At 32.6% G+C, this 22,350-nt stretch overlaps 1 protein-coding gene across 4 annotated transcripts; it reads right to left on the reverse strand.

Moving 5' to 3' along the window:
- Positions 1-1,227: 1,227 nt before the first annotated feature.
- LOC114276603 (uncharacterized) lies at positions 1,228-4,967 on the reverse strand. Of its 4 annotated transcripts, none has more exons than XM_082882986.1 (4): positions 3,828-4,967; positions 3,653-3,716; positions 3,057-3,165; positions 1,228-1,670 (listed from the first exon to the last, which is right to left on the reverse strand). In XM_082882986.1, the coding sequence occupies exons 1-4, from the start codon at positions 3,898-3,900 to the stop codon at positions 1,656-1,658; spliced, it is 261 nt and encodes an 86-aa protein (XP_082739112.1). In that variant the 5' UTR covers positions 3,901-4,967; the 3' UTR covers positions 1,228-1,655. The 4 variants fall into 4 exon arrangements, with proteins under 4 accessions (XP_082739112.1, XP_082739110.1, XP_082739109.1 ...); XM_082882984.1 differs by having other exon boundaries at positions 1,228-1,694; XM_082882983.1 differs by lacking the exon at positions 1,228-1,670 and adding an exon at positions 1,704-2,102.
- Between the last annotated feature and the right edge of the window lie 17,383 nt (positions 4,968-22,350).

The raw sequence follows: 22,350 nt of genomic DNA on the forward strand, positions 1-22,350 counted from the left end.
AACAGACTATATTTGATAGTTTTTTAATATGAATTGGTTTGTGCAGTTTTTAAAATTAATTTTTTTCGATTTTTGTTTCGGTGCCGATTTAAGCACCTTGTAAACCGAATTAAACCGAAACCGACCGAAAGTTTCACTTATTAAACATAGGGGTTGTTTGGAAAGTACTAAATTAGTATGTTTTTTGACTTTTTACGAAAAAACGTAAAATATGAGTTGGGTTTAAAGTGATTTGGTAGAAAGATGATGTAACCCAAATAAAATGATTGTGATCCAAATAAGAAAATGTACTAAAATAGCGTGTGCTAAAAATAGCACATGTCAAACAAAGCCATAATATATATTAAATATATAATGAAGTTGGTTGAGTAAAAAGTTTAGTTGATTCACTTAATTTATTTTTTTCTTAAATTTTCCAAATTTGACAATAGATATTGGCAATAGCTTGAGTCTAGTTTTGATACTACTATACCTATATAGTTATATCATATGTTTATGTTGTTTTTAAATTTTTTGTTTTAACTCTACTTAATAGATTTGTGATTTAGTTTTATGGGATGAAGGATTTAAACTTAGGTTTTATTTTGGTGTCAAAACTTTGATTTTCAAATTATATTTTGTTTCCACTACAAAAAAATTGACTTTTTGCGACGGTAAAATACCGTCGCTAATACTCCTAATGCCGTCGCTAATACTTTTTGCGACGGCAAAAGGGGGGTCGCAACTGCAGGGGTTGCAAAAGAGTTTTTGCGACGGTAAGTGCCGTCGCTAATGTTTTGCGACGGCATTTTTTGCCTTTTTGCGACGGCACCGTGCAATCTCTAATAACGTTTGAAATTTCTTGACTTTTTTGCGACGGCCCTATTTCACCGTCGCTAAAAATGTTATTTGAGACGGCAAAAAATTACCGTCGCCAATAATCTTTTTTTTACAAAAAAAACACTTTTTTGCGACGGTGTGGTGCCGTCGCAGAAAGTATAAAAAATATGAAATTTTCTATTTTTTGCGACAGTGTAATGCCGTCGCAAAAAATATTAAAAAAAAATAAAATTTCTATTTTAAATAATAAAATTTCTACTTTTTGCGACAGTATAATGTCGTCGCAAAAAGTAAAACCTGTAACAAAATTAATAAAAATATTAAAATTTTCTATTTTTTCCGACGGTGGTGCCGTCTCTCTCTCTAAGAGTTGATTATTTACATTCCATTCACAAAAACATCATAACAGAAAACAAAAATAAAAATTGATCAAACCGTCAAATTCAATATTTTACAAAGAACAATTAAACTGTACATGTTCATAAAAGCATATTTAAATTATAAAATTCACCCAAATCCTAAAAAAAAAATAATAATAAAATAAAATCTAAAATTCACCAATCAACACATTGGATATTTAGGAACAAAGCTCTCCAATGCTTGTAAATTAGGAACAAAGCTCAGGTCCCATCATGAGCGAAGTGGAAAGCTTATTGGTTTAAGAAAATGAAGAACAAACTGAAGGTGGAGCTAATTTTGGTGGTGGTGTTGTCGGTTATGGATTGGAAAGAGTCTAGCTGGTATACCATTGAAAGTCTCCTTGGTGATCTGAATATGAACTTTGAAATCCCCAACTAGCTCTGTGAGATCAGGCTCCTCATGCAGAGTAAAAACCATTATCCCTTTCTTTGCTGCACCAAAACAAAATCTCCAAGCTGAGTAAATATGTATAGGTGAAACTGAACTTAATAGTCATAATTTGAAATAATAATTAAAGAAAAATATAATATACAGACAAACCAAAACTATATGTTTAACCAAACACAATATCTTAGCTCCAACTGAGATATGCTTCCTTCCCGCATCAGATTCGCGTTTCCCTTTCCTCAGATTCGCGATTCTGATGCGATCCTTCCTCAGAAGCGCAAAATCGCGCTTTTTCCTCGGAGTCGTCGCCATCTGAGACGATTCCTACTACTAAGAAAAAAACTAAAAAAAATTGTAAATCCAAAACCAGGGGGAGGGGCATGTGACCCCCCTGGCCTCCATGTAGCTCCGCCACTGCATGTAGCCAACCTCGTTTGATAGGACTTAAGGCTTGATTTGGTTTGGTTTGCTTTAGCCTAAAACCACCAATAAGTGAGTAATAAGTATTCCAGACAGCATCCCAAAGATCAGTGATTCTACAATAGCAGCTTAAATTTGCAAGTTAGCACCCAACCTTTCCCTAAGAATTTTGCAAACAGAAGGCCACTGCTTGCCCTAGTACTAATTTCATGTCATCAAAGACTTTGCACTCGAACATGAGAAAACTCAAGTGAGACTCAACAAGATTTACATACAGGGAATTAGTAATGAGATCCATAAATAGTGATGACATTTACACAGTACCATCTACATGATCATATGTTAAAGACATGTCAGTTCTTATTAGCATAAAATTACGAAGTGAAATATAATTACGTGCTTACAATCATTATCATGCTAACTAAATTATGTACTACAGAATTGCAAACCATGAACTTTGCATATTGATCGTGTAAGAAATATAAAATCTAGACAAAAAGCATCCCCCTGTAATATCAGGGGCAATCTCATTTTACCTCTAGCAATTAGTTTGGTTGAAAAACCAATTGACAGCCACAAAGCACCAAATAGAAAATCATATTACTATGTATTGGCAAAAAACCATGAAGTTTAAGTAGATCTCTTAAGTTTTCAGAATGCATGCCTGCCTGTTTCGTAACAGAAATTAATCATTTCATGTGTAATTGTGAAAGAAGATGTTGGGTCTTTGCAGTCCACACTCCGTCCTTTGTCATTAACCGGGGTTTCTTATTCTCAATTTGAGAAAATCTAATTGTATTGAATTTGAGATTTTTTACCACTTGTCTTGTTCAGTAAAAAAAATGCAGTCATATTCCCAATGTTCAACTAGAAAATAGAAGCACCGGTTGATCATTGCAAATAGTCTCTCACTTAATATTGTATTTCAGTATCGGAAGCCCACCTGAAAGAGCAATATACATTACAAGTGGCATGAAAGAACAACAATTTGTCAAAGAAACTACACATACCATGTACTGTGGAATGAGGGAGGCCCCATATTTTGTCTTAAATATCCTCTCCAGACAAGCAACCAAAGCATTCTCAAGACCAGGCACATCCCCTTTCGTTTGTAAAGCACTGCAAGCATGATCATACTATCATGAAACAAACTCAAAATTTTAAGGGTTAATTGCACGGACAACACGTCAACTATCACTGAATATCATACTCCTACCCTTCTCAACTTTAAAACCGTACATTGGACCACCCACCTATAAAATTATATCACTCTCACCGCTCCATGGGGCATTTGTACAATTTTATATAATTGACGGGGCTAAAGGTAGGGTTTGGAAATTGAGGGACCAAAGTAGGGTAGGATTTTAGAGTCAATGGGGCTAAATGATTTTTTTATGGTCGTCCAAAGTGATTAATTGAGAGATTGTCCGTGCAATTATTTATTAACACAACTTTTAACATCAAATTTTATAATGATTTTGAGTTATACATAAACAAATTCTAAGTAACTGAACTGCAAGAAATCAAGAACATGTCGATATCATTGAATTAAAGTAATATATGTATCTGTATGTGTGTCTAGGTAGAGAGAGATGAAGAGGGTTACTTGATGATGACTGGAAGGGGGAAGCGATCAAGGAATTCCTTTGTAGAAGAGTCAGATTGAAAACCTGATAGATGATAAGATAGAAGGGAAAAGGTTATATATATATATATATAGAGAGAGAGAGAGAGAGAGAGAGAAGAAATGTGAAGTGCAAGGAGTGTGAAGAGTGGATTACCGGGATGAAATGCGAAATCGGATGCTGAGATGAGTAGCAGAGTAGGATCGCTAACTGAGTATTCCTCTTCCATGGGCCTATCTACCTACACAAAGAAGACGATGGAGAGGAAAAGAGAGGAATGGAGAGAGGCGTGCAATAACCTGACTACTAGAACCTGCAACGGTTGATGGCCCGAAATTTAGTGGTTAGAATAGTTTAAAATTGTTAAAATCACATCATTTTAAACATAAAATAAGTTAAAATAATATTGTTTTGACAATTTTAAATCATTTGAACCACTAATTTTGTGGCTTTTAAATATTTTTCCTACTAAAATCCAGTCGGCAAAAAGGGAGAACTTTATTGAAATTTTAAATTGGGTAAAATTGCTTTAAATCCTTAAATTATGATTTTTTTATATTTAAGAAATATTTGAGATCTTAAAAATAAGGTTCCTTATATACCTTTAACTCTTCATATTAATTTGGATCCATAATGATAATACGAATCGTCTATCTTGTCTTTGTCATAAAAATTATTTATTTAAAAAATAAGTTTCATCAAAAAAATTTATTTTGTTTTATAAAATGAACGACAAATGTAATTATAAACTTAAATCATTTATCTTATAAAATAAAATATTTTTTGTTCTTGTGTTTAATATTTTTTGATGAAATTCATTTTTTGCATGAATAACATTTATTACAAAATTTACGAGATGGACGGCTTAGATCATTTGGGACAAGTCTAAATTAGGGCCTACAAGAGGGCTTCGAGAGGTATGGAGAGGCATTTATTCCTAAAAAATCTCCCACAATTCAACACAATGATGTAATCTAACCAGTGTCAATTTTTTGATTGATTATATACTCAATTATGTGACTCAACGCCTATACTACATTATTGTGGATACATTTGTAACTGTAAAATGTGGGTCTCTAACATTATTATTGTTTATATTTTGCCTTTAAAATTTTAAAATGTAACAATTAATTATGTGAAAAGGCAAGGGAGACACTCTTATCAGAAAGACAGAAAGACTCATGAACTCCAAAAGGGAAGGCAAGCAACTCATGGCAACTGACTTATCAGAAAAGAAAAGAACCAAGAAAGAAAACTAGAATTATATTATAAATCAACTTTTTACAAACTTCAAAGTCTATGGTTTCTTTGACCTTTTTTAATTGATTAGCCCCTAAGTTCTCATGACTCATGAACTCCAAAAGGGAAGGCAAGCAACTCATGGCCTGAAACTTATCCGAGGGAGACACTCTTACATGAATTCGATGCAAGAAAGATGCATAGCTAAAGAATACAGATACCAAAAACCAAAGTTCAGTCAATATCACTTGTCTAGTTACTAGTCAAAGAAGTAATGAACTAAGATCAAACCAGAGAGTGATCGGTGAGACTGAGATCTGTTGGTCCACAACAAAAATCAAATCATAAATATTTCGAACTAAGATCATAAAAATCAAATCACAACTAAGATCATATTTCGAATCAGATCTGTTGGTCCACAACAAAAATCAGATCATAAATATTTCGAACTAAGGTCATAAAAATCAGATCACAACTAAGATCATATTTCGAATCAGATCTGTTGGTCCACAACAAAAATCAGATCTGTTGGTCCACAAAAAATCAGAGATGAGAGATCAGGGAGAGAGAGAGAGAGAGAGAGAGAGAGAGAGACGCTTGCCTATGTGTGAGTCGATCGGTGCAGAGATGCAAAACCAGAGAGTGAGTGTGAGACTGATGAGATGAGAGAGTGAGGGAGACAGATCAGATCAGATCAGAGATATATATATATATATCTGATATATATATATATAAAACAAAAAAAATCAACGATCGGGAGAGAGAGAGACAGAGATTGAGAAAGTTTACCTGTGAAGTAGATTGATCAGCTGTGCGATGATGATCGGAGCGATGAGATGAGAAAGAGAGTGATCGGTGCAGAAAGTTTCCATGTTGAACGATCGGCTGCCAGAAACGAGAGAGTGAGAAAGAGAGACTGTGAGATGGTGAGTGAATGATGGTGAGACTGAGAGAGAGCGCGAGAGAGAGAGAGTGAGGGAGCCGATTATAGATTAGGGTTTTTTTTTCTTTTGTTTTGTTTGTTATAGGTGAGTGAGATGGTGAGTGAGAGATGGATGGTTAGATTTGAAAGAGGGAAAAAAAAAATGAATTTTTTTCTTTTTGATTTTTTTATGAAATTTTATTTTTTTGAATTTTTTTTTTCTAATTTTCATTACAAATGAATATTTAAATAATAAAAGGATTTTTTTTTTCGCAACGGAGGATGTCATTGCTAAAAAAAATTATTTTTTATTAAAATAATTTTTTTATAGTTAATGAATTTTTATTTTTATTTTTATTTTTTCATTTAGTAAGGTTAAAAATTTATTTGTTTCATATTTATTTTAATGAATATAAAATTATTATTATTTTTTTATTTGGTAGAAGTATGGATAATATTTTCCATTAAAATAAAGTTAATTTTTTGTGGCCAATGAGAGAAAGAGATATAGAGAGAGAGAGACAGGGAGACAGAGAGAGAAAGAGATAGAGGGAGAGACATAAAAAAATAGAGAGAAACAAGATATGAGCGAGAGATAGACAAAGAGAAAGAGAGAAATAGAGCGAAAAGAGATGATCGAGAAAAAGACATAAAAAAAGAGAGACGGAGCAAGAAGAAAGATGAGCGAGAGAGACAGAGAGAGAAATAGAGAGAAGATAAATAAGCGAGAGAGAAGAGAGATAGAGAGATAAGAGGGATAGAGAGAAGAGAGATGAGCGAGAGACAAAGAGAGAAAGAGAAAGAGACAGAGACAAAGACTGACAGATAGAGAAGAGTGATAAGTGAGAGAGAAAAGAGAGGTAATATTTTGTGATAGAGGAGAGGAAGCGGCAGTAGTGGTGAAGGTGGTGGATAAGAGACGATAGTGGTGGTGGTGATGGCAAAGGAGATTAGTGGTGAAGTTGTGGTAGTAGTAGAATAGATGGAGTGGCAGTAGTGAAAGAGAGGTAATGGTAGTAGTAGTAGTGGCAATAGTGGTAGTGGTAGTAATGGAGTGGTGGCGATGGTAGTAATAATGGTAGTCGTAAAGGTGAAATGGCGACCGTGGTAGTAGTGGTGGTAGTGAAATGGCGTTTGTAGTAATGGTGAAGGTGGTAGAGGAGATGAGCGGTAAGAGAAAAAGATGAGTGAGAGACACAGAGAGAGAGAGATAAAAGAGATAGAGAGAAGAGAGCTTGATGAGAGACACAGAGAAAAGAGAGAGACAAACAGACAGAGAAGAGTGATGAGTGAGAGAGAGAAAGAGAAGAGTGACAGAGACACAGAGAGAAAGAGAGAGACGGACAAACAGAGAAGAGTGATGAGTGAGAGAAAGAGAGAGAGAGACAGAGAGACAGAGAGAGATAGAAAAGAGAGACAGAGACACATAGAGAAAGGAAAAGACAGACAGACAGAGAAGAGTGATAAGTAAGAGAGGGAAAGAGAAGAGAGACAGAGACAGAGAGATAGGAAGATGAAAAAATAGGTGAAAAGAGAAATGTTCAAAAGAGTAAGGCGACGTCGTTTATAGTAGATCGATAAATCGAGAATGAGCTCGATAAATAGAGAAGATGAGAGTAAGAGAACGAGCAAGATGAACATAATGAGGGAGAAATAGACAAATAGACAAGTAGACAGAGAGAGAGAGAAGAGTGATGAGTGAGAGAGAGAGAGAGAGAGATAGAAAAAGAGATGAGCGAGAGATAGACAAAAAGAGAGAGAAATAGAATGAAAAGAGATGAGCGAGAGAGAGACACAGAAAAAGAGAGAGACAGAGAGAGAGGAGAAATGAGCAAGAGAGATAGAGAGAGAGAAAAGAAATGAGAGAGATAGAGAGAATAAAGATGAGCGAGAGAAAACAGATGTGAGAGATAGAGAGAAGAGAGATAGACGAGAGACACAGAGAGAAAATGAGAGAGAGAAACAGACAGACAGAGAAAAAAGAATGATGAGTGAAAAAGATAAAGATAAGAGATAGAGATAGAGATAGAGACAGAGAGACAAGAAGATGAAAAAATGGATGAAAAGAGAAATGTTATATCAAAAGAGTAAGACGATATTGGTTTTTTTTTAATTTTTTTTGCGATAGAAAAAAGTACTAGAATTTATTCAAACCATTTTGTGACTGTATATATATGAAGCTGTCTCAAAACCACAATCACTATGCTAGGTTAGAGTTTTCCAAAAACTCTTTTGAGAAAATTATACTTTCTTGTTTTCCGTGTTATATTATTTTTACTGAATTTTTTTAATATTTTAAATATTTTTTTTTTAATTTTTAGACACACCTAACATAAATACACCTAAAAATTTTAAAAATTGTAAAAAAAAATTTTAAAAATTCACTAAATACCAAAAATACAATAATTCAATACATTTTTTTTTGTATTTTTATATATTTGTTAATTTTTAAAAATATTTTTCATAATTTTTTTTTAGATACATCTAAGTAAGGTGTATCTAAAAAAAATATTTAAAAATTTAAAAATATTCATTAAAAACAAAAAAAACCCAAAAGTCACTTTTTGCGACGGCAGAAAATGCCGTCTCAAAAAAGCAGAACATTTGCGACGGCACAATTTGCCATCTCAAAAAATGAGAGTATGTGCGACGGTATTTTTTGCCGTCACAAATACTCTCATTTTTTGAGACGGCATTTTTTGCCGTCGCAAAAAGTTACTTTTTGAGACGGCAAGTGTGCCGTCGCAAATAGTTCCGTCTCATAAACCCACTTTTCTTGTAGTGTTCTAATTCAACTTCAGTAAAAACTACGTTTAGTATTATTAATTATTTTGCTTGTATTTTTGTGAAGAAAAATGCTTGGGAGCACTAATTAGTGCTCCCACTAATTAGGTGGCAGTGGGTCCCGCCATTAATGATGTGATGTTTTGGTCTTGGAGTTGTATTTTTTTTTTATTTTTTTTACTTTTTTAATGCATTAGTGCTATTAGTGGTGATGTTTTTAGTGGGATGAATCATTGTTATTTTGTGAATGGTTGGATTTGATACTGAAATGATGTAGAAATAACTAATTCAATATTTTTATATAAATTATTTACTATACTACAAATTTAAGAAGTAATTCAAAAAATATTTTTATAAATGATTGGATTGGATATTGAAATAATATAGAAATTATTGATTTTTATGCATCGTTGATTATACGCATCTAAAAGGTATAAAAAATTAATTAAAGATACTTGGTCCATAAATCCAAATTTAAATTTTGTTTGCTAAAAATTCAATAGCTAAAATACTTTGTTCATAAGAACAAATTTTTACAAAATGTCCAAACTACCCATTATATATATATATACATATTAAAATAAAACTTGAGACCTCCGGTGAGAGTGCTAGAGGTTTTCTTTGATTGGCTCAAAAATCAATTTTTTTATTTTTTGGTTTTCAGCGGCCCAGGCCGACACGTGGCACTGGTCCCAGCAGAGTTGTACATATTATTCCCATTCCTTAACTAAACAATTACTCTCTCTCTCTCCCTCTCTCCGCCGCCAAAACCTTTCCGACTTCCTCCGCCGTCGACCTCTGTAGATCTGATCGGAAAGGTTGTTACGGCCACCGCCGCCGCCGCCTCAGCTCTCTCTCTCTCTCATCATCTTCTCTCTCTTCTATCACTACCTCAAAAACCCCTCCAGTTTCCTGTCTTCCTTCATCGTCGACCTCTCCACATCCGATCGGAGAGGCCACCCCCGCCACCTCGGCTGCTCCTCTCTTTCTCTGTTCATCTTCTCTCTTCATTTTCTCACGGATCTGTGGACCAATGATTGATTTTAGTCCCCGATCTTCAAAACCAGATCTGCGAAGCCCACGAAGGCCCGATCAGATCCTCGCTCTTCTCCTCCAGATCTGTGGCCGTCCTCCGTCGCCGTCTCCTTCATTGTCGTCGTCTCCCTATCGCCTCCGCCTCTGTTTACGTTACAAAAGTTATCGATATAGATGGATATATATATATATATACACTTATTTATATAGCCCTAATGTTGGGCTTCGAGGTTGTTACAACATTGGATTGCGAATAGTGTTGTTCGTTGACGGATTTGTACAGTATAATTTCATTTTGGGTTTTCTTTTCACACTTCAATATAAAGGTTTGTAGGCAGGAGTGGAGGGAATTAAGGACCGTGCCTTTAGTTGAAAAAAGAAAAAAAGTTTCAATTTAATCCATTCATATATGATATTAAATTTTTAAATCGCCATTTTCTTTACGTTCTCTCTTCAAAAAAATCTTGTTTAATATATTATTGTGTCACTAATTTTTTATATTAGAGAAATATTATGTCATTGAATTTTTTGTTATATCACATATTATATGAATACTCATAAATAGTTCTTTTGTTTAGAAATATTTATTACACAATTACCAACTACTAATGATATATGTTTCAACAAAACAAAAACAAAAAAAACAAAACAAAGGTGATGTGGTAGTGTCTTTGTATTATTTATTCACATTTTTTCTCATTTTTTATTTTATATTCTTATCTACATGTGTGTTTTGTGTGCAACTTAATATAATTTCATTTTCATATTTTATAAAACATGCGATTATTTTTTAAACCATGTGATCATCACACATAAAATCAAATTAAAAACAAAAAATGATTAAGATTGGTTAATTCGAACTTATATTTAAATATAACATTTGTATTACAGTGCTTTTTATTCATACTATTAAATAAAAATTAGGTTAAGTTTGATTTTATTTTTGTTAAGATTTCAACTTAATAATGTCCCTTCTGAGCTAAAATTATGGCTCTGCCACTATTTGTATGGATTACTTTACTTGATTCAAATCGTTTATTTTATAGATTACTATATATATATATATATATATATTTGAAATTGGTCAACTCTTTTGAGTATTTGATAGAGTTTTCATTTTTTTTTCTTTTAAAACATTTTTTTTTTTTTTTTTGTATGTCTCAGATTGGTTGATTTTGAGGCAATTTGAAATTGTTCAAGTCTTATATTTGATAAATTTTTCCAATTGAACAAACAAGCAAGCATGTTTTGTGTGGCTTGAGGTGAGGTTAACATGCAGGTCAGATGTAGATCGAAGATGTACGCGTTGTTTGGTTTTGTGTTGGTATTCTTTTGTATTTGATTTAGTTTTTGTTGGTTGGAAGCTGCTAACGTAGTATTTTTAGACTCAAGTTTTTTTTTTTTTTTGACATCTAATGTTTAAAGGATTTGGAGAATTTGAGACAAGGCATTAGAACAAATTGGATTTAAGCTAGGGTTCCAGATCTGTGTTTGGAAAAGGAAAATAGATTAGATAGAAAAAATGTTTGTTGAATTTTAACAGATAAACTATTCAATAGATAGAAAATTCGACAGATAATAACAGTTTGTGTATTTTTGTATATTTGAGTGTTGGTAGATAATTCCAACAGATAGAAAAAATTAATTTATGAATTTCAAGCAGATAAGAAAAATGGGCTTGCAAATTTGAGCAACAAATAAGAAATTGTTATTTTAATAGATAAGAAAAATTGAATAAATAGATAGAATTTAAGGGAAATATTGAACAGATTGGATGGGGGGGGGGGGGAATTGAACAAATAGTTAAAAAAAAATTGAACAGATAGACAAAAAAATTGAACAGATAGTCAACGAAAAGTCAAGCCGATAAACAAAGGTCAAGGGGTAAAAGTAGAAACAAAATGTCTTTTAGAATTTCTTACCAAATTATTTCACAAAATGTGGATCTCTCACTAATAAAAAATATTCACTGAATGTAATGTCTTATACTCTCTACAATTTAGATTTATACACAATTGAATGACGTTATCCAAAAGAAATAATTATATGATGTGATTCTAAGAAAAATTCAACAAAATAATACATGATTGAATGTCATTATCCAAAAGAAATAATTATATGATGTGATCCTAAGTTGAGGTCTAAACGGTGGCATTATAAATAAACAAAGCATCTAGTTTATTTTCTTTACTTTGTTTCCTATCCAATGGAAAGTCTAATCTGCCTTACCAACAAGTATCAAGAATTAAGAATTAAAAATATATTGATCAAATTTATTTATGATGTAAGGTACTGTTTGATAATACTGAAAACTAAAAATTAAGTATTAAAAATTGAATGTAGAATTTTTTAAGCTGAAAAGTTATTTGATTAAAATTTAAATGCTTAACTAAAATTAAATCGTTTGATATGTATAAAATTAAATTTGAAAATTATTTGAAAATTGTATATTTTAATTTTCATATTGTGATGATGGTAGTAATGGTGGTGGTATGATGATGATGGTAATGGTGGTGGCAATGGTGGCGGCAACAGGTATGGTGGTGGTAGTAGCGGTAGCAGTAACCATGATAGTGGTAGAAGTAGTGGTGGTAGCGGCAACGGCGGCGGTGGTGATAGTAATGGTGGTAGTGGTGGTAGTGGCATGATAGTAGTAGTAGTAGTAATGGCGCTGGTAGTGGCGATGGCATGATGATGGTGGTGGTGGTGGTGGTAGTAGTAATAGTGGCGGTAGTCGTGAGTTTATAATAGTATATATTTATACTTATGTTTAATATTTATAAATTCAATCAAAATTAAGTAAGTTTTGTATAACTTAAATTTTAGCCTACATTTTAAGAGGCACGTAAATTTTTAAGTGATATCAATTATGATTATCAAACGAATTTAATTAATGATCACTTAATACATTCAATTTTAAGTAATGAATCATATTCGCACTATATAAAATTTAAATCAATTGCTTATAGACACATAAAGCAATAAATGATTTGATCTCTCAAAATTCAACATAACAATCATTGGCGATTCATAAATCGATACTGATTTTTTTATTTTTTTCACAATCTTGGTTGACAAAAACCAATGACCCAAGTGCCGTAGCTATGAATGTATAACTTGTCACTGGATTTTCTTTAAATTAATTTAATCTCCCATGACTTCATTTATTGGTGTATTATTATTTCTTCTTTTTCGTTTTTTTATGTGGGACAAGATTTCAAAAAGACAAGTAAAAAAACATGAAGAAAGCTTTTAAAATTCCTAAAATAACTTTGAATGTTTGAAAATATTTCAAGCAAATCAACCATTGAATGGCAATACCTAAAAAATATTCAACAATATGTTAGATACGAAGTGATTTCAAGTCGTGGCATTAAAATCCAAGCTATCCAGTTGTTATTCTATTCTTTTGTTTCCCATTAAACGGTAAGTTTAGTTTGCCCTATCAACAATGGCAACATCTCTGGAAAAGTTTTCAAAAAATATAAAATATATAAATTAAATTAGTTTTTTTTTTTTTTTTTCCTTGCAACCTTCTCTTCTTCTTCTCACCCACTACTCGTATTGATGTTACAAATGTTAATTGTTGTAGAGTAGGGATTAGTTTTAGGTGTGAAAGTATTTTATGGAAAAACTTAAATGTTTGATTATGATGCTTGCATTTAGACACGACCCTATGCATTGAGGTACATGAAATCTTATTGACCATTCAGATTTGCTAGCTCTAAGGTTGTGTTTTTCTATCCCTATCTAATCATGGTCGATTCTCATTATTAAATCTATTGATAACCTGACTAGAAATTTATTTGTCCAAAAAAAATGGGTCAAAAAATTTATTGAGAATTTGATTATGTGGGCTATCTTTTTTAATAAAAAGGCGCTTCTATGATGAAGGAGGTATTGTGGACTATCTTGTAGATCTGTAGCCTTCCGTTCATGTCGAACACATAGCCCAACTACCGCCTTGAGTCATGGACACATAGCCCAACCAACACCTAGAAGTATTGTTCGCTTTGGCCTAAGCATGATAGCTGGCAAGCCGCATGGATTTATTCCTTTGATTTTTCAAGGACGCCTCCACAATGGAAGTGTCCAATGTTATCTTATAAGTCTATTCTAAATATTATCTACAATCGCTGTGGGATGGCAACACATATTTGAAACAAGATAATTGAGAATATTATCTACAATCAATGTGGGATGGCAACCCATATATTTGAAACAAAGTGATTGAGATAATAGGAAACAAATGATATAATAACAAATAGATAGCTTGGACATGAACTTTAAATACATCATATTAATATTTTTTTCAAACTGGTGTCGTTCAATGGTCAATTTTATTAAATTATTTTAGAAAATTTGAAATTATTTTCAAAATTTCTAAACTTTACTTTATATTTCTTTATTTATCTTGATGAAACTTTGTCCCACGTAAAAAAGAAAGGATACAAATAATGTATTAATAAATGAAGTTTTCAAAGTAATTTTAAATCAAAGAGGCTTGGTCTGATGACCAAGATTTAAACCAAAAAGGCATTTCAATGGTGGAGGTATTGCAAATCAAGAACGAAATTTTTTTTTATTAAAAAATATATGTCAATAAATTTTTATTTTAACTTCACAAATGGTTGATTTTTTTTTTTATATATAAACTTAAAATAATTTGATAGGTATAGACGGTTAGTTTTTAAATTTTAATCATATAATATAATCTTATGAAATCAAATAGAAATCTCGACATAATGATCAAAATTCTAATATTTAGAGCTTGTTTGGCGTGAGGGTTTGTTGATTAAAATAGTCAAAAAATCAAAACATCCAATCACATCACTTTCTTTACATTTTGCACGTTTTTTCTTAAAATATTAGAAAAAATCAATTAAAATAATCAATTCCCAAATAACCCCTAATGTTTTTTTTCACCTCTCCATTTATTTATATTAATCGTAACTAATAGATTAAAATTTTACAATACATATGGCACATATGTTTGTTTGGTGAGTGCTACATATGAACTTAATATTCATTTCGTCAAAAAAAAAAAAATTATTATAATTTCAACTCACAAAATGATTACAGCGGTGTGGACCAAAATGATTAAATATGCACAACTCACAAAATGATTATAGCCGTGTGAACCAAAGTGATTAAATATGCACTAATCAAATAAGTCTCAAAAATTAAATTTATATGTCATTTAATACTCAAGACCTATGAATAATTAAACAAAAAAAAATGCCAAACGGGCCTTACGAATTTGAAATCGAGAAGTAATATAATTCGTTTTTGTCAATTTAAATAGAATTATTCACAACATCACAACTATAACAAAACTACACAATAGAAGGATTTGGAAATTCATACCAACCCAACTCCAATCAATACCAGAACCCACAAACATATTAAGAATATTATTAAACATATACCAAAAAAAATAATAAATAAATAAATAATTTCAATTTAATTCAACTCATTACAAATTTATTGATAACATCGTATTTATAAGGAGTATGCTATACAATAGTATTATTAAATTTTCGAAAATAATCCATGGCTTTTACTCAACTACCTTACTACAGAGGGTAATAAATTGCCTGCATGACATTAGTAAGGTCAATCATCCATCCACACAAGATCTAATGTCCCTATTTTTTTCCCCTCATGTTTCAAATTATTTATTTGTCATACGATAAGTTTGACTGTACAATAAGAAATGATTTGAGACAAAAATATAGATGATATGGTGTTTGTATATTCAACGTAACAATGTTCAAAGAAATGAATGTTTTATGTTGTGTCGACTACCTTGTTTCAATTATATAGATTGACATTTCAAGTCAATTACAGATAATATTTAAGATGAACTTATAAGATGACATTAGACATCTTCATCATAGAGGCTCCACATCGATTGTAAACATTATGATTATAGATAATATTAGACACTTTCATTATGGAGGCGTCTTTGGATTTGAATCTAAAAGAACAAAACCCGTTAGATTGGGCTAATGGGCAATAGCAAATAATAATTTCGGATGTGAGTTGGGTTGGGGACATCACCCCTATGGTTAGTGGGTGGAGTTTGATCTCATATCATTCAGTGTATAGTAAATTAAAAGTTGACACATATAATACCATATTATTATAAATACAATTGTAATTATTTTTTCTGAGTCTCAAATTTTTTTTTAATTGACACCGAAATTAAACAATTTGATACATTAATGATTGACACCCCAATTGACACGAAAACTTGGAATTTGACACCCAAATTAAACCATTTGATGCATTAATGATTGATAAAACTTAAATGGGCAATGGGCCCAATTGCTCACATCATGCACGTGTGAATATTGTGAAACACATTAGTGCATATTAGCTTGACGCTTAATTCTTTTAAAATTAAGAATTTTTTTTGTAACTTGATTTATTAGTGCATTATTTTTCTTATCTATTTTTTATGTGGGACAATACTTTATAAAGACAAATAAAGAAGCATGAAGAACATTTTTAAAAACTCAAAAAATAATTTTAAAATATTCCATCAAAATCAATCATTGAATAGCATTACTTAGGAAAATGTTTATATGATGTGATTTCAAGTTAGAATCCAAGCTATGTTCTTCTATAATTTAGTTTTCTATTAAATGGAAAGTCTAGTTTGTCAAAAAAAATATCGAGAATTTAAATATATTAATATATGAATCAAATTTATTTATAATTTAATTCATATTCATCTTATATAATTTAAATCTACCGCATAGCATATAGATACATGAAGTGTGTCACATTGGCTACTCAAATTTGTTGAGGTTGCGTTTTTCTATCCTTATGTGGTTATGGTTGATTCTCATTAATGAATATGTTGATAGCATGACTAGTAAATCTATTTGCCCAGAAAAGTTGGGCATAATTTATTCATAATGTGATTTTGTGGTGTAAATTAAATTGGTGTTGTGTGGATATATATAGAGAATAATGTAGACCATAAATTATTTCTAAATTAAATTTGAAACAAAAAAAATCTGAATTTATTTTCTTATTGCGCAACACAATTCCTTTTTTCTTTTCTTTTTTTTTTTTCTTTTTTTCCTTCCACATTCCAAACTACTTATCTATGTGTTTAATGGCATCGTAGATAGATGATTTGAAATAAGGCATATAAAAGATTTGGTATCCCACATCAAACATAACAATGTTTAATGAAATGATTGCCTTAGGTTATCCCAACTTCCTTATTTCAATTATATGGGTTGCCTTCCTACATCAATTGCAAATAATATTTAGAATGGACTTGTAAGACGGCCGGCACTAGACACTTCCCTTGTGGAGGCGTCCTTGGGAAACCAAGGAATAAAATTGTGAGGCTTGCCAATCACAAAGTTGGGCCAAAGCAGACAACACTTTAGGTAGAAGCTGAGCTGTGTGTCCAAGATGGATAGTATGGATCTACCGATTTACATGATACTTCTTTCTCTTCCTCGAATTCTTGAAGTTTTTATGGTTGAATTTAGACATGACCCTATGCATTGCCTTTATTATTATTATTATTATTATTATTATTATTATTATTGCCTCAACATGTTTGGATTGGATGATTTATTATTATTATTATTATTATTATTATTATTATTATTGCCTCAACATGTTTGGATTGGATGATTTGGAGAGGAAAAAAGAAAGAAAAAATAAATAAACCTCTTCATTCTCTTTAAATTTTAGAAAAAAAATTCTCATGACTTCATTTATTAATGCATTGCTATTCTTATTTGTGGGATAAGATTTTTTAGAGACAGGTAAAAAAATATGAAGAATACTTTCAAAAACTCCCAAAACAACTTTGAATGTATGAAAATATTTTAACAAAATCTATCACCTTTGAGTGTATGAGATGATGTGACGACCGGACTTCTTTTTCCCTTGCCTTTTTCTTCCTTCGCTTCGTTCTCTTCTTATTTCCGTTTGATTGAAATGTCCGAAAGTGGTTTCCTAGTTCTTATTTCTTTCGGTGTTGAATTTTCATTGTTCCGGAGAGTGCACGGTTGAGTCCGGGGTGCCCTAGGATGAAGTGGAAATTGTGAGCTGCTGGGCCAGGGCCGCATGTATGAGGCCCTAGGCCGCACGTACAGAATTGGGTCACTCGAGCGGTAGGAGGAGCCGCATGAGCGGCCAAGCTTGACACCGAGAAATTTGATTATGTCTAAGAGGGCACGAGCGAAGAAAATGGGCTGCACGAGCGGTCAAGGTGGACCGCTCGAGCGGTGGAGAAGGTCGCACGAGCGGCCAACTGGGCAGTCCGTGCCCTGTTTTCTTATAACATTTTGGTCCGAATTTAGCACCCATTATACTCATCTCCCTCTCGCTCTAAACCCTATATTTCTCCCCCTTCTCTCTAGAAAACACCTCAAACATCTAAAACTCTTTGATTTTGCTAATCTTGGGTCAAGATCTTCATCATCTCTCTCAAGATCTTGAAGATTCAAAGCTAGGGCTTCATTGGGTGGAGGAAAATCCAAGGCTCTCTCTCATCTTCTAACTCTAGGGTTTCATCTCTCCATCAAGAGCTTGAGGTAGGGTTCTCCTTTGAGTTATATATATGTTTATGTAGGGTTTTATTTGTTGATTTTGGTGAGCTCCTCCTCCTATTTCGAAAATGTTCTTGGTGGTTCAAGAAATTGAATGATTTGTAGATCAAACACTATATTGTGTTCATTTAAGGACTTTCTTGAAACTTTGAACAAAATGGGTTGAGATTGAAGTTGATGAAAAGATTTCATAAAAAGGATGGGCATTTTTAGGGTTTTGGGCAAAACCTAGAAATTTGGGGGTTTTGGGAATGTTGGGTAAATCAAGGGACTTTCTTGAGACTAATGAAAGGGTGAGTGAAAAATTCTTATTTGTCTTGTATCATGAAGACTCTAGTTGCATATAAATTGGAAACCTCATTTGATTTGTTGGCAAGATATATATATACATGTGTGTGATTACAAATTGTACAATGTTGGTTCCATGATGTATGAGTATTGTAGTATATGGAAATTAGTTTTCAAGCATTGGTATGACTTTGGGATATTTAGAATGTGAAATTATATGAATGATAATTTCGTTATTGTATAAAGATCCATGATAGCAAATCTTGGACTATATCATGAAATGACATCGATAGAGAGAATGAGAAATGTAATGGCTGGACAATGTTGTTGGAATAACTTGAAATTTGAGGAAAACCCATGGGTCATGAACAAATGATTGCATTGCATTTTCATTCATTTGGTAAATTGCATCTTGGAATTGAAGTTGGAAATATTCACTTTGTGAAAAGTTATACATACGTCTTGTGAAATGAGAACTAATGGAAATGTTAAAGGGGTAAATACGTTGGTAAGTCCGGATAGAGGGGTGTAGTTGAACTTGATAAGTTGGCCTTAGTGTCCATGGTGAAAGACTAGAAAGCTGCGCGGATAGGTGTCGAGCCTTCCGGTTAATACCGGTAAAAATGACAGTTTGGTAGTACTTGTATAGTCTACTTACAGACACCAGCCTAGGGATTACCAGAGTCGTATTTACCGCCCCTCTTTAATAAATTGGATGTTGGAATCAATGTGATTAATAATGTAGTTGAAAACATGATGACTTTTCTAATAAGCATGGCATACGATTACATTTTTTTTTTTAAAAGAACATGACATGGCATCTCATTGCATTAAATGTTGGGCATCTTACATAAACGTATGTACTTTGTTAAGGATTCTCTACTGGGCTTTATACTCACTCCTATGGGTTCTGGTGCACGTAAAGATGTGGTGCTCCCGCCGAATTGAGGGCGTGGAAAGGTTTTGAGAAGAGTAGTGTGCTCTTTATTTTGATGTGATTATTTGTAAAGCCAAGGGCTATTTTTGGTATGGGTCCGAGAGACCACTTTTGTGTAACCAGGCTTAAGCCTCGGAAGTTGTAGCCCATAAGGGCATTTTATTTAGTTGTGAAACTAGATGTTTCACATGCTATAGATTCAGGTGTTCTTTTATTTCGTTGAATGTATACAGCATGTGGGACTTTGTATTAAACCCTTTTAATCAAATATGGAAAGATGGAAGGATTGTTGTTATTATCTAGTGAATGTTCATTAATGTGGGTAGTTCATGTTGAAATATTTTCGGGGCGTTACAGATAATGTTTGAAATAGAAGAAGGAGAAAAAACATACAGATCTATAGGAATTAATTTTAAACTGTTTAAATCATGATTAAACCATTTATCACATTTATCATTGTAACAATGGAACATTTTGACCGTTTGATACATTTATGATTTGATAAAATCCAATGGTGCATGTGTGAACGGCATCAAGCATACAAGTTGTCTTCCCACATTGATTGCAGACAATAGTTAGAATAGACTTATAAGACAACATTGGACCTTATATTGTGGCAGCATCTTTGGGAAACCAAGGAATAAAGCTGTGAGGCTTGCCAGCTACAAAGTTGGGCCAAAGCAGACAATACTTCTATTTGGGGGCTCGGCTATGCATCCAAGATGAATGGATATGGATCTACGAATTTACAAGATATATATAGCTTGGAGAATACCTCCATAATAGAAGCACCTTTTGGGTTGGAGTCCAAAGCAATGAACATATACGGTTACTATAGAATGTATATTATTGATTTCTTTGACATTATATATGGATACTATTACCAAATCCGTTATTATAATACAATTTCATAAATAACGTACAGAAATTCAAAACATTAATAAGAACAATTAAATGAAGGTTCTCTTATTCGAATGCAAGATGAATGTAACATGAGTTATAATTAAATAAATTGTGTAGGCTTACATCATTACATCTAAGAGGGTCCAACCCTTTTTTATTTACGACAACGGTGTTCCGCTAACAAATAAAAGGCCTCATGGCCAACAGATAAAGAAGATCCTCGATCTTGAACCATTTCTCGACATTCACCTGAAGAGAGAAAAAAAAAAAAAAAAAAAAGATGAGCAATGTGGAATGAACATGATGTCCAATAAGGATCCCAACATGATCCTAACAATAACAACTTATAGATAGCTATAATCATGAATGCTTCATCTTATATTATATAAATGATGTGACGATTTATAACCAAAGTATTCTTACATAAGTACTTTTCCCAAAATCATCTAATTTATTCTTTTTAGTACATTCATCACATTTCCTAGCCATAAACTCATGGTAAAAAAAATAAAGAAACACTTACGACAACTCACCAATACATCCACATCTTCCACGAAAATGGAAACAACACATGCTTAACCTCTACCCAGTCATATAAGACAATCCGTACTCATTTAACCATAACCATCGCCACACTTGATATACACAAATACACCGGGATAATAATGATAAACAAAACTCTTTTTTACCTGCCTTAAGCATGGTAAGCCAAAAATACACATTTTCATAACGGAAATGCCAGTTTACTAGACACTAGCTGGAAAGTAATGGTACCTCTACCAAGTTCTCTAGTCACTAGTTGGAAGGTACTAATACCTCTCATTCTAAGCACTGCCAAGTCCTCTAGGCACTAACTGGAAGGTACTGGTACCTCTTATTCTTAGCGTATAACGTCACCAATCATTACACATTGCTAAAAGCATAAATAACGCAAGTCTAATACATTCACATACTCTATTCAACACATCATCGTCATCCTCCACTGATGACCAAGGACAAAACCTCTAAGCATATACATTTAATATACGTAATACAATAATCCGAAACTCATGGGACATTAAGCCCAACAACAATTATAACATGTAAAGTGTTCAAAGTTTAATCCCCGTTCATTCTCAATTTACAAAAGAGTTATGACTTCATTTTCTTTTTCCAAAAATCAATTCCTTTATTCCCAATACTCCAATCATTTTCCAAAAATTCCCTTTTTCTTTATTTAATCAAAAACCTAATCCATGGTTATCAAGTCACAACCCAACTTAACTCAACTTAACAATTGTGTAATCAAAACAATCCCATCATCTTGGTTAACCCCCTTTTTAGCAATTAACCCATTAATACAATCCACATAATACAAATATAACTATTATTCAACATTACCCCTTTATCTAATTGAACCAATTATATAACATTAAGGCTTTTTTTTTCCCTCAACGTGAAGATGTTTAACTACTTTCCAATTCAACAAAACAACTACCAATTTAACAATTAATATCCCTAACTATCAAGCCCTAAATCTCTCTTTCATGATTTTTGAAAAATCCATAATAAACATGATTTAATGCAATACTAATCTACCACATGTCTATCTACAGACGAGGTATTGAAAATGGGCAAAGAAATCCCTACCTCTTGAAGTGATGAGGAGAAAGCCGAAAATCCATGACGACGAAAACATGATCCGCTCAAATTAAATGGAACCCTTGTCGAGCTCTAAGTTTTGGTATATGGAAATCGGGGTCAAATATGTTTAGAAATAGATGAAATCAAGGTTAAAAAGCTTGGAAACTCAAAATGGCGGAAAGAGAGAGAAGAGAGTAAAAAGTGAAGAGATTTGACCCAAAAATTGACTTTTAAAGATATGATTCTGGACGGACCGCTCGAGCAGTCAAAAGTGCACTCGAGCGATGAACCGAGGCTTCTAGTATCTCAAACAATTTTTGAAAACCAGAGCTGGAAGGGTCTATGGACCGCTCGAGCGGT

The sequence above is a fragment of the Camellia sinensis genome, chromosome 8, assembly GCF_055761805.1.
Source record: "Camellia sinensis isolate YWXY chromosome 8, ASM5576180v1, whole genome shotgun sequence".
Lineage (NCBI taxonomy): Eukaryota > Viridiplantae > Streptophyta > Magnoliopsida > Ericales > Theaceae > Camellia > Camellia sinensis.